The sequence below is a fragment of the Carassius carassius genome, chromosome 13 (assembly GCF_963082965.1).
Source record: "Carassius carassius chromosome 13, fCarCar2.1, whole genome shotgun sequence".
In the NCBI taxonomy this organism is placed as follows: Eukaryota; Metazoa; Chordata; class Actinopteri; order Cypriniformes; family Cyprinidae; genus Carassius; species Carassius carassius.
This window is the reverse complement of record NC_081767.1, coordinates 5,363,450-5,382,742: the sequence shown is the minus strand read 5'-3', so window position 1 is coordinate 5,382,742 and position 19,293 is coordinate 5,363,450. Positions and strand designations below refer to the sequence as shown.

At 39.7% G+C, this 19,293-nt stretch overlaps 1 protein-coding gene and 1 long non-coding RNA gene across 2 annotated transcripts; both read right to left on the bottom strand.

Moving 5' to 3' along the window:
• Positions 1–2,292: 2,292 nt before the first annotated feature.
• LOC132155557 (uncharacterized) lies at positions 2,293–3,218 on the bottom strand. Its single transcript, XR_009437274.1, has 3 exons — positions 3,136–3,218; positions 2,558–2,652; positions 2,293–2,346 (listed from the first exon to the last, which is right to left on the bottom strand). It is a non-coding gene; the product is annotated as an uncharacterized LOC132155557 (long non-coding RNA).
• A 94-nt stretch (positions 3,219–3,312) lies between these two features.
• On the bottom strand, positions 3,313–14,753 carry LOC132155498 (uncharacterized). The gene is made up of 12 exons (XM_059564296.1): positions 14,739–14,753; positions 14,240–14,597; positions 14,100–14,121; positions 13,662–13,743; positions 13,397–13,450; positions 12,907–13,285; positions 12,544–12,720; positions 12,320–12,408; positions 4,382–4,703; positions 3,908–3,996; positions 3,628–3,681; positions 3,313–3,468 (listed from the first exon to the last, which is right to left on the bottom strand). Exons 1-12 carry the CDS (start codon positions 14,751–14,753, stop codon positions 3,313–3,315), a joined length of 1,797 nt encoding a protein of 598 aa, XP_059420279.1.
• Between the last annotated feature and the right edge of the window lie 4,540 nt (positions 14,754–19,293).

The window sequence follows — 19,293 nt, the reverse complement described above, 5'->3', positions numbered from 1 at the left end:
CTCTGATACTGGTGCAACTATTGCAGGAACCATTGGAGAGCTGAAGATACAACAACTTCTGAGGTGGTCTTATGTGGTGACCTGAAACAAAACAGAAATAAATACAGTATTATTAAATGTCTTTTATTATTAAACATCTTTTGTTGATCCTGGATCAACATTATTGTCCAAAAATATAGACTTAAAGGTAACGGTTGTAGGACCTGCCACAAGAGAGCGCACTATCAAAACAATAACAATCGCGTGGTTTGCTGACGCTAAGAAGGAGCTTGGAATGATGGGATTTGTTGTCTTCTACCCAACCGCTGACAGCCATCAATCAGACGGAAAGATAAATCATGCATTTAAAACGAGTTCAACGATTTGGGCAAGTAGATTACATACGCGTCCTCGCGCGGGTCTAGAAACGCGATGTCCCACGTTTGGCGTGTATGCCCCATCATACTAATCTTGTTGATCGTTATAATAGCATACGTTTTCTGTAAAGATACAAATCAAACCAACTCACCTGTCGAGTAAAACACAAGCGTGATCGGCATCTCTTTCTAGTTGAAGTTTGTCGTGAAGCTACTTGCGCATTTGTCCACAACACTGTTGTCATGTGGTTTCTACGTCAGTAAAGGCAGTAACAAAGGGTAACTAATGTCATTGACAGGCGACTGCACTGCCCCGTGTCACTGTTTAAAATGGGAATTTTCTCATGATTTACAAGTAGTTGAAAACATTAGAGATATTGTTAGTAATCAGCTGGACAAAATATATAACACTAGCCTATTGGTTTTTGGATATTTTACTGCAAATATCTTACAAATTGTACCTTTAACCCAATCCCTACCCCTAAACCTAACCCTACCCATAATTTATTCCTTAAATCAGTTGGAAATGATAGCTGATTAACAAGAGTGTAGAAGCACCTAACCCTGATTTTAAGCCTAAAACAGATATTTCCTGAAAAGTTATATCTCAATTCTGATTGGTTGATTGGAATGTTGTTCCAGAATCAACAAGGATGTTGATCCAGGAACATGTTGTACTTGGTGAAATCACGCTCACCATTATTACATGTGTAAAAATACACTACAAATGACATTTTATAAGGTAAAACATACAACCTATCTAGTAATAAACGCAAGAAAACTTGGTTTGAAAATGTAAATTTGAAAAGAAAAATTTTAAATATGTCAAATTATTTTAAGGTGATCTTAGGTTTAGTACCGTAAACCACTTGTGGGAAAGGATTTCCTCCAGTTGAATTCGGTTCTTTGGCTTTATTTGCAGGAGAACGCGGAGCAATCTGCAGCATTCTGTGCAGAAAGATGAGAGGGACATCTGAATATTACCTTAAACTTAGTTCAGGCAACTTCATGCATTTTCTAATGCCATCTTTCAGAAAGCCACTTGTCTCTGTTTTGTATTTAAAATGATAACTGAACTCTTACCGTTTGACAGACCAGTTTTGGACCAGAGGTTCAGTTTGAGTATGTGCAGATCTAAGAAACTTGGATAATATCCAGCCACTATTTTAAATAACAGAACCCCCAGTGACCAAACCGTCGCAGGCTTGCCGTGGTACTTTCCCTTTATGTGAAACTCAGGAGGGGAGTATGTTGCTGTGCCTGGAAGAAAAAGATTTTGTTAGATGCGCAAGTTCGGTTCACAACGGTGACGAGATCCATGACTGTAACAGTGTCGTAATTCTACTGTATATATATCGGGTGCTTCTTGTTGTTTTGGTGATTCATGCCTGGTCAACTCATAATATAATCGTCACTAGAGTTGTAGCTTTTAGATACAGTACATACCAGAGTATGACATGTAGACTGTTGTCCTCAGAATATCCCCACACCCAAAGTCAATTAGTTTGACTTCAAGTGTCTGGTTGTTGATGAGAAGGTTGTTCAGTTTGATGTCACGGTGGAACACTTGGCGCTGGCAGCACACGTTCGCAGCCTGAGCCACCTGCATCATGACTCGCCGTGCTAAGCTCTCGTTGAGACTTCCACCCTGACGCCCCACAAAGTCTTCCAAAGTCTCGCAAGGAGAGGGACATTCAAGGATCATGACGAAATGGTCATCGTAGTCCTTCCAGTCCAGCAGCTGGATGATCTCTGGCACTCTGGGGCCTTTATTTGCCAGGATTGTGAGGGCGATCTCCAGTGGAACAAGTTGCTGAAATCCAGGCTAAAAGAAAGACGTTGGTAAGATAGAAGTTATTTTCCAAATAAGTCCACTTAGTCCAGTTTTCCTACTAGTTAGTGAGAGGAGAACAGAGAGAGAGTGCATCTTACTTACAATGTATAAACTTTCCCTGTAGTTTTTGGTCTTATTAACATATTTGACCGCCACCTGATCAAGAAAACAAACAATTAACTTGTGAAGAGGCCACCATTAAATCTAAACAGACAAGTTTTGTAAAGTTGAATTGAATTTAAGTCCAACCAGGACAAAAAGATACACTGAGAGGCCTTGCAAACAATAGCATGACATCACAGAAGTATAAAGATGAGACGGGGCAAAATCACTTCGCTAGATAAGTTTTCATCAAGTTTTCACTTACTTTAAGGTCATCCTCCAAACGTCTCGCCTCATACACAGAACCAAATCCACCTTCACCCAGCAGATCACCCAGCTGGTAGTGGCTGGAAATGAAGTCTGTTACAAGATAAAACAACTGCAGTTTTAAACATTTGTTATAGTTATTATTCCATTTGATTTTATATACAATCTTAAATTACAGATTTAGTGATAATATTTTCATCAGTAGACACTGAATATGTTCATGTTATTATTTGTCACCCCTAAACTATGTGCATATAAAATAACAAAAACTATTTTTTTTTTACATTTCCTAGATGAAAGATCTGATCATGACCTTAATCCATTTTGAAGTTGATTTATATGTGTTGATGTGGATTTTATTTATTTAAAATTTCCGATTTAACACATTTTATCAATTCTTCATTGAGGAAACCTTAAAAATTAGACCAAATTAGACCAATTAGAGACCAAACAAGATGCTTAAAAGCTATTATTATCTTAATTTAAAACTAGAATGATTCAACTGAGTGATTAATGAATGTCCTAGTAATGGATGTGTAGGTATGAATGATGACTGGTCATGGTCATGACATTTACCATCACTGTATCTGGCTTTCTGTTCTTTCTGGTTCTTCACTCCCTCACTCTGCTCTTGCTCTTGCTGCAGCTCTTCTTCACCCTGAACTGGGTTCGAGCTGCGCTTCAGATGTTTCTTCACAGCTCCAAACAAAGAGGCCACCCTCCACCACTTCTTTTTCTTCTTCACTTTCTCCATCACCTTCCTCTCCTGGTCGTTTCCCACAGCAGCATCAGCAGTGCTCTCGTGAGGATGTTGTTCCTCTGTGCTGCTGCTGGGTTTTGGGGGTGTGCTGAGATCACATCCGTGGCTATCTGGGCCTCTATTTGCCAGGATGTTGAGATCCTTCTCCTCTGGAAGACGGTGTGGAGATCCAAACTTTAAGAGAGACAGTTTTTACAATGGTAAGGTGAAAGTTGTTTTCCAAATGAGGATTTAGCTACTCTACTGAAATAAATTACTGTTTGTTTGTTTGTTTGTTTTAAAACAGAGGAGAAGTGCATCCTACTTACAGTGTATAAACCTTCCACGTCTTCATCAGTCTTGTTAAGATGTTTCACAGACACCTGATCAAGAAAATGAACAACTTACCTCATGTGTAGAGACCTCATCATTCCTGTCATAAAATCTATGCTACATTTTGTAAAGTTTGATTTAATTTAAACCCAACCTGGACAAAAAGATACACTGAGAGGCCTTGCTAACAATATAATTATTTAACCAAATGATGAAGATAAGACAGGACTAAATGTATTTGCTAGCTAGGCAAGTTTTCATTCATCTTTTACTTACTTCAGGGTCATCCTTCAAATGTGTCGCCTCAGCATCAAATCCACCTTCACACAGCTGATCACTCACGAGGTTGTGTCTGACAGTGTAGTCTGTTAAAAGATGAAACAACTGCAGTTAACCTAAAAGTTCAAATATTTGTATTATTCAATTTTATTTCATATATAATCTCATAGAATTATTTTAAAACATATCCTGGATCTTGCCCTTGATCAGTCTACAAGTTTCTTTATTTATTATTGTGCTTATGTGAATGTTTTTATTTAAGATTCCCCTGATTTGACTTCTCTATATTGAGGAAACATTAAAAAGATAGGAAAAGGGTATTGAAGACTAAATAAAAAAGCTATTATTATCTATCCTCTAGATTAATTTACTACAAATGGATATCCAGGAATAAATGATGACTTTTTGATGCAACGTACAGAGCTTCAGTAAACTGTGCAACATATTCTTATGAGCTGATCATTGATTTACCATCACTGCATCTGTCTTTACACTGGTTCTGGTTCTTCACTCCCTCACTCTGCTCTTGCTCTTGCTGCAGCTCTACTTCACCCTGAACTGGGTTCGAGCTGCCCTTCAGATGTTTCTTCACAGCTCCAAACAAAGAAGACAACCTCCACCACTTCTTTTTCTTCTTCCCTTTCTCCATCACCTTCCTCTCCTGGTCGTTTCCCTCAGCAGCATCAGCAGTGCTCTCGTGAGGATGTTGTTCCTCTGTGCTGCTGCTGGGGTTTGGGGGGGTGTTGAGATCACACACCTGACTCTCCGTCAACGGATGAACTCGACAAGGTCGCTGAAACATTGTTGTCAAAATCGATAACAATCGCTGAAAATAACTGCTCAGTTCCACTCACCGCTGCTACTAAACCAACAAAATGATTTCATGGCCTTATAAGTTCTACGAAATCGAATTCTTTCTGTGACGTCACGATAACCCGCGCGTCCTTTTTTTTTGACGCCGCTGGGGCCTGATTCACCAAGCATTCGTAAGAATTTTTTTTTCTTAACTGCCATGTTCTCCTTCTAACTAAAGGGGATAAAAGGTATGCAATTTTTTTGCATTTCCACGAATTTTTATTTTTTTTACAAAACAAGTCAGACAGGGAGTTCATTTTAAATTTTAGCCAACAAATAAATAAATAATCTTTGGCGGTATTAAGCACACGTGCAGCGCGCGCACACTTCATCTCCTGACAGGCTCTTAATTCAAAAACATGCGCGTTTATTGTGATTATTAAGTGTTTTTCATTGAGTTTTTCAGCGAGTCTTGAGCAACAACCAGCTCTGATTCAATAATGCATGTCATTTTCTTCATCAGAATTTTTTTTTACAAGAATCGCATTTCTTAAGAACTTCTTGGAATTTATCTTAGGACATTTCTTAACGTAGGCTATTTTTCTTACATATTTCTTAAGATGATTTTCGTGAATGAGACCCCTGATTTTAATATTTTAAACTGGGATCATAATGAATCCCAGTGTCCTATCATTAAATGAGAAGAGTAAACTATAGCTGACCTAAAAGACCCAGATTAAAAAATTGTTAAACAATTCACAATTTAAGTAGTAAAGAAAAACATGTTGCCCGCCATGAAACAAAATCTATCTATTAAATGTATTTTATGAATTTAAATATTTAAATTTCATATAAATGCAACTCTTATAATTATCTAGGCCTATCTGTCTAGATAGATAGAGTAAGGTGACCAGATTTCTGAAATTAAAACCGGGGGCAGTTCCTACTTCAGTGGTCAAAATATCACTGAAATCTCACTTGTCATTATCTACTAATTTACATACGACAGTATGTTTTTGTGTTTTTTATTTGATTGTTGTTGGTTGCATACATTAATATCATAATTGATAGAGTGGTGTTTGAGGATCAAACCTAATATACCAGGTTTTTTTTTATTTATATATATATATACAATTCACCAAAATTCACACTGAAAAATAATAACCATCGCAAATATACTGGGGTGTAAAAAGTCCACTCTGGTAAGAACATCACTACACATGATTTATAATAAATATAACATACAAGGCTCATTTAAACACGTTTTGGAAATGTGTTTAAAAAAGCTGTCATCTCTATACCAAAACATGAATTGTATTTAAATTTTTGTCACTGATAGTATTTCAGCCAATATATACAGCTTAAAAATACATCAAAATGAACAATATTCATATAGAGAGAGAGAGATTTTATTTTATTTATTTATTTATTTTTTGAGGGAAAAAACAGCAACTTTGCTACCTCGAAATTCTTCCTCAGATTCGACAACTTTTGATGCCAGAAATGTACCTGGTTAAAGTTTAACTGAAGCTGAAATGTGTGTGCTTGATGTGTGAAAACAAACCTCATTGGATTTTGCAGATCAAAAGGCACATTTGAATTTCTGTTTACCATATTTAATGTACATGAGATAAAATAAAAATGCAAAAAAATGAATGAGTACTTCTGAAGTTAATATAAAATTGAATGGAGTAAAAAGTACAGTATTTTTCTTCAGATATGTAATTAAGTAAAAGTACAAGTAATCAGTTTACATTTTACATGAATAAAGTCCAAATACCCCCAAAATAATCTTTAAGTACAGTAATCAAGTAAAATTACTCAAGTAGCATATTTTACACCCCTGCAAACAGCAAACATCTCAAAACAGGCTGGTATTATAACAAAATTATGGCTTTACAAAAACACATTAAAATAAAATAAATATGATAACATATGATAAATAAAACAACAAATATGTTATTTTCTAACTGTATTTAACATTTTCACAACTGTCGAAAACCTTTCAAATATTGTTTATTTGTTTATCCCTAATCAGGGTTAATATTTTGCATTTCAGGCTCATATTGACTACAAAGTATGTGCTTTCTGCAAATGTAATTGTGGAAATGTAACTGATTAGTTTATTATTTTTTATATCATTCCTTTACGAGACTTCAGAGTTGTGACGCAGAGTTTCAGGAATGTTTAATAGGCCTATTGTGCAAAACAATCCCGCAACCTACATGTCTTGTTATACACTGCACCACAGTATTACTTTGTTTTAATATGTGTCACGTACAGTGTTACAGGAAACACAGGAGAGGGAACCAATTGCAGGTAAGTCATTTATTACAGGGTAATCCAAAGGGGTAAACAGTCCAGGCAGGGGTCAAAACCAAACATAATCCAAACATGAAAACAAGACAAGAAGACAAGGCAAGGGCAAGACTGATTTGACGGACATGAATAATCATAAGACATTAAACAAGGACTCCGTAACACAGACTCAGACAGACCGGGTATAAATACACAGAATGATAATGAGGGAACAGGAGACAGGTGGGGAACAATCAATTACTCAACAAGGAGGAAGGTGACCAAATAAGGGAACAGGAAGTGATAAGGTGACAGACACCGTGAGAAAGGAGGACATCTAGTGGAACCCCAGAGAACACAACCCAGACACTGTGACAGTACCCCCCCTCTACGGAGCGGCTCCCAGACGCTCCATGACAGACACAAAACAGAGACCAGGAGGGAGGCGGACAGGTGGAGGCTCAGGGGGAGGGACGGAGGGCCAGACTCACTGAGGGGAACAGACAGAAACATAACAGAAACCAAGAAACAAAAAACAGAAGTCCATGAAGGACATCATGTGGCGCCCACCAGGGCAGAGCAGAAGACAACCACAGCCGTGTGGTCAGGGCGGAAGCCCCCCAGGGCGGAGCAGAAGACCACCACGTCCTTGTGGACGAAGCCAGAGTCCTCCAGGGCGGAGCGGAAGACCCCCACAGCCGTGTGGTCAGGGCGGAAGGCCCCCAGGGCGGAGCAGAAGACCACCACAGCCATGTGGTCAGGACCAGAGCCCCCCAAGGCGGAGCAGACCTCCGTGCGGCTGGACCAACGGGACGACGAAACTCTGGTAAATCCCTGGTGTCCTTACTGGACTCCAGAAGATTGGTGCTGGCCTGACACTGCTCATGAAGATCATTGGTGACTTGTATTTGCTCATGAAGATCAAAGGTGACTTGCCTTTGTTCATGAAGATCAGAGGTGACTTGAAATAAATCCTTGAAGATCACCGGTGACTTGACTCAGTCCTTGAAGATCATCAGTGACTTGACTCAGTCCTTATAGATCACCGGGGACTTGACTCAGTCCTTGAAGATCACCGGTGACTTGACTCAGTCCTTGAAGATCACCGGTGACTTGACTCAGTCCTTGAAGATCACCGGTGACTAGCCCTGACTCTGGAGGATCAGCGGTGACTAGCCCTGACTCTGGAGGATCAGCGGTGACTAGCCCTGACTCTGGAGGATCAGCGGTGACTAGCCCTGACTCTGGAGAGTTCACTGGCACCTGACTCGATTCTGGAGAGTTCACTGGCACCTGACTCGACTCTGGAGAGTTCACTGGCACCTGACTCGACTCTGGAGAGTTCACTGGCACCTGACTCAACTCTGGAGAGTTCACTGGCACCTGACTCGACTCTGGAGAGTTCACTGGCACCTGACTCGACTCTGGAGAGTTCACTGGCACCTGACTCGACTCTGGAGAGTTCGCTGGCACCTGACTCGACTCTGGAGAGTTCACTGGCACCTGACTCGACTCTGGAGGGTCCACTGGCACCTGACTCGACTCTGGAGGGTCCACTGGAACCTGACTCGACTCTGGAGGGTCCACTTGAACCTGACTCGACTCCGGAGGGTCAGCTGAGACTCTCATCCTGTGCAGCGGCGCTGGGCAAGTAGCCATCTTGGGCCATGACTCTGGACAGGCGGCCATCTTGTACTCTGGTGCTGGACTGACAGCCATCTTGTGCTGTGGCGCTTGGCTGGTTGCCATCCTGGGCAGTGGTGCTGGGCTGACTACCACCCCGCCAGAAGAGACAGGAGTGGCTGGGGCATCCCACAGAAGCCGATGCTGCAAATAGTACACAAACTCCCAGAACTCCAAAGTTTCTAAATGCGCCATCTCCTCCTGAGAAACTGGATCATCCAGCCCGCTGTTAAAATAATCTTTAAGGGCTGCGTCATTGTATCCCATGCCCTCGGCCAGGGACCAGAACACCTGTGCCAGGGCACCCACCTCATTGCCCTCTTGGCGGAGGGCGATCAACCTCAGATACTTCGCCCTCCGCTCCGCCATCCTGGCTGGGGAGCGGGAAGAAGACATACCGCTGGTTCCTTGCATGACGGAGTCCTTCTGTCACGTACAGTGTTACAGGAAACACAGGAGAGGGAACCAATTGCAGGTAAGTCATTTATTACAAGACAAACAAGACAAGGAGACAAGGGAAGGGAAGGGCAAGACTGATTTGACGGACATGAATAATCATAAGACATTAAACAAGGACTCCGTAACACAGACTTAGACAGACCGGGTATAAATACACAGAAGGATAATGAGGGAACAGGAGACAGGTGGGGAACAATCAATTACTCAACAAGGAGGAAGGTGACCAAATAAGGGAACAGGAAGTGATAAGGTGACAGACACCGTGAGAAAGGAGGACATCTAGTGGAACCCCAGAGAACACAACCCAGACACTATGACAAATATGTATATAATGCAGTCTCTTTTGATAACTGATGATAATAGCGCTATGCTCTTGTGCAAGCTTTTCATGGCTACAGTAACGGCTTGCATGTTGCGACCAAGTAATCGCAATAGTTGCAATCATATGATAGCCAACTGGCTAAATTGGTCTAGCTTTTCCAGTGTATTCGCAGGTTGTTTTGAACGGGGACATCTGGTCACCCTAATATAAAGTGCATATATAAACACTTTGTCTCAGTGTTTCAATCGATTTTATATACAAAAATGTATTGCACAACAAATCCGATGCATTACTTTCACAGGAGTATGTATGTATTGTCCAGTTTAATGACAATTTAATAAATATATTTTAAATAAAATACTAATAAAGGCATGACTTTTGCTTTAATAACTTGTGGCTAGTTTACATTTTCATTTGTCTGCAGGCTTCTTCCAAATCAGGATTTCTTTCTCTCTCTCTCTGTGCATGTGTGTGTGTGTGTGTGTGTGTGTGCTGTCTTTATGTATCTGATATAGCCTATATTGTATTATATGAATCAAGTTGTTTATTTCTCCTGGTGTCTATAGCTTTTAACATGTTCAGATGGTATTTTACAGTCTGTGGTTTTACTTTATTGTATTTTTTTTTTTTACTTTATTTAAAAATATTTTATAGTTTGTTATAGAAAATAAAGTTATGCTCAGAGTTCAGAGCCTCCATCATAAGATTATAACAGACGCCTTCAGATTGGAGACCTGCACTATCGAGTGCAGTGCGGGACACTTGATGGGCGAGTAGAGACTCGTGTGTGCGGGATGCGGGAGAATAAGGTTGTATCACACTAGGTAATCTTAATCATGCCGGTTCGTTTGACTAGTGTGATCGCTCCGTGCCGCGGTTCGTTTAGCTGGCCCCGGCTCAGTTGGAAGAGGTGGGTCAGAGCACGGTTCAGTTGGGCTCGGGTGCAGTGCACATGTAGTGTGAGCGGACCGCAAAACTTCTAACACATGCAGCGTGATAGCGTGAACATTTCTGAGCAGCAAATGTGATAGATCTGTAAAGCAATATATTCAAGATTCAAGATTTTATTTTTTATAAACTGCTTTTTATTATTTATAAACTGCTTCACGGATGATTTCAGCTGATTTCTGTGTATTGTGAGAGGGCCGTGTTTTACCGCTTCACAAAAGACTCAAAACAAATCGATGCACTCCACTGAGCTGAGCGAGAGCGCTTCTCTGCTGCCTTTACATGTAAACGGAAACTTTGTGTTTCCCACTTATGAAGTCCTGAGCACTTCATGTGAGCTGCGGCAGTCTTAGGCCCACCACAAATGCTCTCATTGGTTGAGACGCGTGATGACACCCATCCCAAGCCAGTACTAATCAACATCCCACCCCTCCTGTGACCCATGCTTTGACTGTATGTGTATTCAGAGCCAGTGAGCAATGGACTTTCATAATAACAAAAACTATTAATGGGCGATAAAATAATTGTTGGCGTTAATCATCTAATGCAATAATACGATAATAACGCGTTAATAACGCATTAACTTGCCCAGCCCTTAAATTAATATATATTCTAGGTTTAAACTACTTTTCTGGGACATTTTGAACTGCACAGGATAGACATGGTCGTAGACTGGGCCTCTGATACTGGTGCAACTATTGCAGGAACTGAAGATACAACAACTTCTGAGGTGGTCTTATGTGGTGACCTGAAACAAAACAGAAATAAATACAGTATTATTAAATGGTCACCGTGATTTTGCCAAGACATGTTCCTGGATCAACATCTTTTGTTGATCCTGGATCAACATTATTGTCCAAAAATATAGACTTAAAGGTAACGTTTGTAGGACCTGCCACAAGAGGGCGCACTATCAAAACAATAACAATCGCGTGGTTTGCTGACGCTAAGAAGGAGCGTGGAATGATGGGATTTGTTGTCTTCTACCCATCCGCTGACGGCCATCAATCAGACGGAAAGATAAATCATGCATTTAAAACGAGTTCAACGATTTGGGCAAGTAGATTACATACGCGTCCTCGCGCGGGTCTAGAAACGCGATGTCCCACGTTTGGCGTGTATGCCCCATCATACTAATCTTGTTGATCGTTATAATAGCATACGTTTTCTGTAAAGATACAAATCAAACCAACTCACCTGTCGAGTAAAACACAAGCGTGATCGGCATCTCTTTCTAGTTGAAGTTTGTCGTGAAGCTACTTGCGCATTTGTCCACAACACTGTTGTCATGTGGTTTCTACGTCAGTAAAGGCAGTAACAAAGGGTAACTAATGTCATTGACAGGCGACTGCACTGCCCCGTGTCACTGTTTAAAATGGGAATTTTCTCATGATTTACAAGTAGTTGAAAACATTAGAGATATTGTTAGTAATCAGCTGGACAAAATATATAACACTAGCCTATTGGTTTTTGGATATTTTACTGCAAATATCTTACAAATTGTACCTTTAACCCAATCCCTACCCCTAAACCTAACCCTACCCATAATTTATTCCTTAAATCAGTTGGAAATGATAGCTGATTAACAAGAGTGTAGAAGCACCTAACCCTGATTTTAAGCCTAAAACAGATATTTCCTGAAAAGTTATATCTCAATTCTGATTGGTTGATTGGAATGTTGTTCCAGAATCAACAAGGATGTTGATCCAGGAACATGTTGTACTTGGTGAAATCACTCTCACCATGATTACATGTGTAAAAATACACTACAAATGACATTTTATAAGGTAAAACATACAACCTATCTAGTAATAAACGCAAGAAAACTTGATTTGAAAATGTAAATTTGAAAAGAAAAATTTTAAATATGTCAAATTATTTTAAGGTGATCTTAGGTTTAGTACCGTAAACCACTTGTGGGAAAGGATTTCCTCCAGTTGAATTCGGTTCTTTGGCTTTATTTGCAGGAGAACGCGGAGCAATCTGCAGCATTCTGTGCAGAAAGATGAGAGGGACATCTGAATATTACCTTAAACTTAGTTCAGGCAACTTCATGCATTTTCTAATGCCATCTTTCAGAAAGCCACTTGTCCCTGTTTTGTATTTAAAATGATAACTGAACTCTTACCGTTTGACAGACCAGTTTTGGACCAGAGGTTCAGTTTGAGTATGTGCAGATCTAAGAAACTTGGATAATATCCAGCCACTATTTTAAATAACAGAACCCCCAGTGACCAAACCGTCGCAGGCTTGCCGTGGTACTTTCCCTTTATGTGAAACTCAGGAGGGGAGTATGTTGCTGTGCCTGGAAGAAAAAGATTTTGTTAGATGCGCAAGTTCGGTTCACAATGGTGACGAGATCCATGACTGTAACAGTGTCGTAATTCTACTGTATATATATCGGGTGCTTCTTGTTGTTTTGGTGATTCATGCCTGGTCAACTCATAATATAATCGTCACTAGAGTTGTAGCTTTTAGATACAGTACATACCAGAGTATGACATGTAGACTGTTGTCCTCAGAATATCCCCACACCCAAAGTCAATTAGTTTGACTTCAAGTGTCTGGTTGTTGATGAGAAGGTTGTTCAGTTTGATGTCACGGTGGAACACTTGGCGCTGGCAGCACACGTTCGCAGCCTGAGCCACCTGCATCATGACTCGCCGTGCTAAGCTCTCGTTGAGACTTCCACCCTGACGCCCCACAAAGTCTTCCAAAGTCTCGCAAGGAGAGGGACATTCAAGGATCATGACGAAATGGTCATCGTAGTCCTTCCAGTCCAGCAGCTGGATGATCTCTGGCACTCTGGGGCCTTTATTTGCCAGGATTGTGAGGGCGATCTCCAGTGGAACAAGTTGCTGAAATCCAGGCTAAAAGAAAGACGTTGGTAAGATAGAAGTTATTTTCCAAATAAGTCCACTTAGTCCAGTTTTCCTACTAGTTAGTGAGAGGAGAACAGAGAGAGAGTGCATCTTACTTACAATGTATAAACTTTCCCTGTAGTTTTTGGTCTTATTAACATATTTGACCGCCACCTGATCAAGAAAACAAACAATTAACTTGTGAAGAGGCCACCATTAAATCTAAACAGACAAGTTTTGTAAAGTTGAATTGAATTTAAGTCCAACCAGGACAAAAAGATACACTGAGAGGCCTTGCAAACAATAGCATGACATCACAGAAGTATAAAGATGAGACGGGGCAAAATCACTTCGCTAGATAAGTTTTCATCAAGTTTTCACTTACTTTAAGGTCATCCTCCAAACGTCTAGCCTCATACACAGAACCAAATCCACCTTCACCCAGCAGATCACCCAGCTGGTAGTGGCTGGAAATGAAGTCTGTTACAAGATAAAACAACTGCAGTTTTAAACATTTGTTATAGTTATTATTCCATTTGATTTTATATACAATCTTAAATTACAGATTTAGTGATAATATTTTCATCAGTAGACACTGAATATGTTCATGTTATTATTTGTCACCCCTAAACTATGTGCATATAAAATAACAAAAACTAATTTTTTTTTACATTTCCTGGATGAAAGATCTGATCATGACCTTAATCCATTTTGAAGTTGATTTATATGTGTTGATGTGGATTTTATTTATTTAAAATTTCCGATTTAACACATTTTATCAATTCTTCATTGAGGAAACCTTAAAAATTAGACCAAATTAGACCAATTAGAGACCAAACAAGATGCTTAAAAGCTATTATTATCTTAATTTAAAACTAGAATGATTCAACTGAGTGATTAATGAATGTCCTAGTAATGGATGTGTAGGTATGAATGATGACTGGTCATGGTCATGTCATTTACCATCACTGTATCTGGCTTTCTGTTCTTTCTGGTTCTTCACTCCCTCACTCTGCTCTTGCTCTTGCTGCAGCTCTTCTTCACCCTGAACTGGGTTCGAGCTGCGCTTCAGATGTTTCTTCACAGCTCCAAACAAAGAGGCCACCCTCCACCACTTCTTTTTCTTCTTCACTTTCTCCATCACCTTCCTCTCCTGGTCGTTTCCCACAGCAGCATCAGCAGTGCTCTCGTGAGGATGTTGTTCCTCTGTGCTGCTGCTGGGTTTTGGGGGTGTGCTGAGATCACATCCGTGGCTATCTGGGCCTCTATTTGCCAGGATGTTGAGATTCTTCTCCTCTGGAAGACGGTGTGGAGATCCAAACTTTAAGAGAGACAGTTTTTACAATGGTAAGGTGAAAGTTGTTTTCCAAATGAGGATTTAGCTACTCTACTGAAATAAATTACTGTTTGTTTGTTTGTTTTAAAACAGAGGAGAAGTGCATCCTACTTACAGTGTATAAACCTTCCACGTCTTCATCAGTCTTGTTAAGATGTTTCACAGACACCTGATCAAGAAAATGAACAACTTACCTCATGTGTAGAGACCTCATCATTCCTGTCATAAAATCTATGCTACATTTTGTAAAGTTTGATTTAATTTAAACCCAACCTGGACAAAAAGATACACTGAGAGGCCTTGCTAACAATATAATTATATAACCAAATGATGAAGATAAGACAGGACTAAATGTATTTGCTAGCTAGGCAAGTTTTCATTCATCTTTTACTTACTTCAGGGTCATCCTTCAAATGTGTCGCCTCAGCATCAAATCCACCTTCACACAGCTGATCACTCACGAGGTTGTGTCTGACAGTGTAGTCTGTTAAAAGATGAAACAACTGCAGTTAACCTAAAAGTTCAAATATTTGTATTATTCAATTTTATTTCATATATAATCTCATAGAATTATTTTAAAACATATCCTGGATCTTGCCCTTGATCAGTCTACAAGTTTCTTTATTTATTATTGTGCTTATGTGAATGTTTTTATTTAAGATTCCCCTGATTTGACTTCTCTATATTGAGGAAACATTAAAAAGATAGGAAAAGGGTATTGAAGACTAAATAAAAAAGCTATTATTATCTATCCTCTAGATTAATTTACTACAAATGGATATCCAGGAATAAATGATGACTTTTTGATGCAACGTACAGAGCTTCAGTAAACTGTGCAACATATTCTTATGAGCTGATCATTGATTTACCATCACTGCATCTGTCTTTACACTGGTTCTGGTTCTTCACTCCCTCACTCTGCTCTTGCTCTTGCTGCAGCTCTACTTCACCCTGAACTGGGTTCGAGCTGCCCTTCAGATGTTTCTTCACAGCTCCAAACAAAGAAGACAACCTCCACCACTTCTTTTTCTTCTTCCCTTTCTCCATCACCTTCCTCTCCTGGTCGTTTCCCTCAGCAGCATCAGCAGTGCTCTCGTGATGATGTTGTTCCTCTGTGCTGCTGCTGGGGTTTGGGGGGGTGTTGAGATCACACACCTGACTCTCCGTCAACGGATGAACTCGACAAGGTCGCTGAAACATTGTTGTCAAAATCGATAACAATCGCTGAAAATAACTGCTCAGTTCCACTCACCGCTGCTACTAAACCAACAAAATGATTTCATGGCCTTATAAGTTCTACGAAATCGAATTCTTTCTGTGACGTCACGATAACCCGCGCGTCCTTTTTTTTGACGCCGCTGGGGCCTGATTCACCAAGCATTCGTAAGAATTTTTTTTTCTTAACTGCCATGTTCTCCTTCTAACTAAAGGGGATAAAAGGTATGCAATTTTTTTGCATTTCCACGAATTTTTATTTTTTTTACAAAACAAGTCAGACAGGGAGTTCATTTTAAATTTTAGCCAACAAATAAATAAATAATCTTTGGCGGTATTAAGCACACGTGCAGCGCGCGCACACTTCATCTCCTGACAGGCTCTTAATTCAAAAACATGCGCGTTTATTGTGATTATTAAGTGTTTTTCATTGAGTTTTTCAGCGAGTCTTGAGCAACAACCAGCTCTGATTCAATAATGCATGTCATTTTCTTCATCAGAATTTTTTTTTACAAGAATCGCATTTCTTAAGAACTTCTTGGAATTTATCTTAGGACATTTCTTAACGTAGGCTATTTTTCTTACATATTTCTTAAGATGATTTTCGTGAATGAGACCCCTGATTTTAATATTTTAAACTGGGATCATAATGAATCCCAGTGTCCTATCATTAAATGAGAAGAGTAAACTATAGCTTACCTAAAAGACCCAGATTAAAAAATTGTTAAACAATTCACAATTTAAGTAGTAAAGAAAAACATGTTGCCCGCCATGAAACAAAATCTATCTATTAAATGTATTTTATGAATTTAAATATTTAAATTTCATATAAATGCAACTCTTATAATTATCTAGGCCTATCTGTCTAGATAGATAGAGTAAGGTGACCAGATTTCTGAAATTAAAACCGGGGGCAGTTCCTACTTCAGTGGTCAAAATATCACTGAAATCTCACTTGTCATTATCTACTAATTTACATACGACAGTATGTTTTTGTGTTTTTTATTTGATTGTTGTTGGTTGCATACATTAATATCATAATTGATAGAGTGGTGTTTGAGGATCAAACCTAATATACCAGGTTTTTTTTTATTTATATATATATATACAATTCACCAAAATTCACACTGAAAAATAATAACCATCGCAAATATACTGGGGTGTAAAAAGTCCACTCTGGTAAGAACATCACTACACATGATTTATAATAAATATAACATACAAGGCTCATTTAAACACGTTTTGGAAATGTGTTTAAAAAAGCTGTCATCTCTATACCAAAACATGAATTGTATTTAAATTTTTGTCACTGATAGTATTTCAGCCAATATATACAGCTTAAAAATACATCAAAATGAACAATATTCATATAGAGAGAGAGAGATTTTATTTTATTTATTTATTTATTTTTTGAGGGAAAAAACAGCAACTTTGCTACCTCGAAATTCTTCCTCAGATTCGACAACTTTTGATGCCAGAAATGTACCTGGTTAAAGTTTAACTGAAGCTGAAATGTGTGTGCTTGATGTGTGAAAACAAACCTCATTGGATTTTGCAGATCAAAAGGCACATTTGAATTTCTGTTTACCATATTTAATGTACATGAGATAAAATAAAAATGCAAAAAAATGAATGAGTACTTCTGAAGTTAATATAAAATTGAATGGAGTAAAAAGTACAGTATTTTTCTTCAGATATGTAATTAAGTAAAAGTACAAGTAATCAGTTTACATTTTACATGAATAAAGTCCAAATACCCCCAAAATAATCTTTAAGTACAGTAATCAAGTAAAATTACTCAAGTAGCATATTTTACACCCCTGCAAACAGCAAACATCTCAAAACAGGCTGGTATTATAACAAAATTATGGCTTTACAAAAACACATTAAAATAAAATAAATATGATAACATATGATAAATAAAACAACAAATATGTTATTTTCTAACTGTATTTAACATTTTCACAACTGTCGAAAACCTTTCAAATATTGTTTATTTGTTTATCCCTAATCAGGGTTAATATTTTGCATTTCAGGCTCATATTGACTACAAAGTATGTGCTTTCTGCAAATGTAATTGTGGAAATGTAACTGATTAGTTTATTATTTTTTATATCATTCCTTTAAGAGACTTCAGAGTTGTGACGCAGAGTTTCAGGAATGTTTAATAGGCCTATTGTGCAAAACAATCCCGCAACCTACATGTCTTGTTATACACTGCACCACAGTATTACTTTGTTTTAATATGTGTCACGTACAGTGTTACAGGAAACACAGGAGAGGGAACCAATTGCAGGTAAGTCATTTATTACAGGGTAATCCAAAGGGGTAAACAGTCCAGGCAGGGGTCAAAACCAAACATAATCCAAACATGAAAACAAGACAAGAAGACAAGGCAAGGGCAAGACTGATTTGACGGACATGAATAATCATAAGACATTAAACAAGGACTCCGTAACACAGACTCAGACAGACCGGGTATAAATACACAGAATGATAATGAGGGAACAGGAGACAGGTGGGGAACAATCAATTACTCAACAAGGAGGAAGGTGACCAAATAAGGGAACAGGAAGTGATAAGGTGACAGACACCGTGAGAAAGGAGGACATCTAGTGGAACCCCAGAGAACACAACCCAGACACTGTGACAGTACCCCCCCTCTACGGAGCGGCTCCCAGACGCTCCATGACAGACACAAAACAGAGACCAGGAGGGAGGCGGACAGGTGGAGGCTCAGGGGGAGGGACGGAGGGCCAGACTCACTGAGGGGAACAGACAGAAACATAACAGAAACCAAGAAACAAAAAACAGAAGTCCATGAAGGACATCATGTGGCGCCCACCAGGGCAGAGCAGAAGACAACCACAGCCGTGTGGTCAGGGCGGAAGCCCCCCAGGGCGGAGCAGAAGACCACCACGTCCTTGTGGACGAAGCCAGAGTCCTCCAGGGCGGAGCCGAAGACCCCCACAGCCGTGTGGTCAGGGCGGAAGGCCCCCAGGGCGGAGCAGAAGACCACCACAGCCATGTGGTCAGGACCAGAGCCCCCCAAGGCGGAGCAGACCTCCGTGCGGCTGGACCAACGGGACGACGAAACTCTGGTAAATCCCTGGTGTCCTTACTGGACTCCAGAAGATTGGTGCTGGCCTGACACTGCTCATGAAGATCATTGGTGACTTGTATTTGCTCATGAAGATCAGAGGTGACTTGCCTTTGTTCATGAAGATCAGAGGTGACTTGACTCAGTCCTTGAAGATCACCGGTGACTTGACTCAGTCCTTGAAGATCATCAGTGACTTGACTCAGTCCTTATAGATCACCGGGGACTTGACTCAGTCCTTGAAGATCACCGATGACTTGACTCAGTCCTTGAAGATCACCGGTGACTTGACTCAGTCCTTGAAGATCACCGGTGACTAGCCCTGACTCTGGAGGATCAGCGGTGACTAGCCCTGACTCTGGAGGA

What these genes read in the sequence shown, in the direction of transcription:
- LOC132155498 (XM_059564296.1), bottom strand. An exon ending in GTTTGGAGGATGACCTTAAA is followed by an intron (nt 13,451 to 13,661) that starts GTAAGTGAAAAC and finishes TTTCTTGATCAG; the next exon opens with GTGGCGGTCAAATATGTTAA. An exon ending in TTTCCCACAAGTGGTTTACG is followed by an intron (nt 4,704 to 12,319) that starts GTACTAAACCTA and finishes ACAATGTTTCAG; the next exon opens with CGACCTTGTCGAGTTCATCC.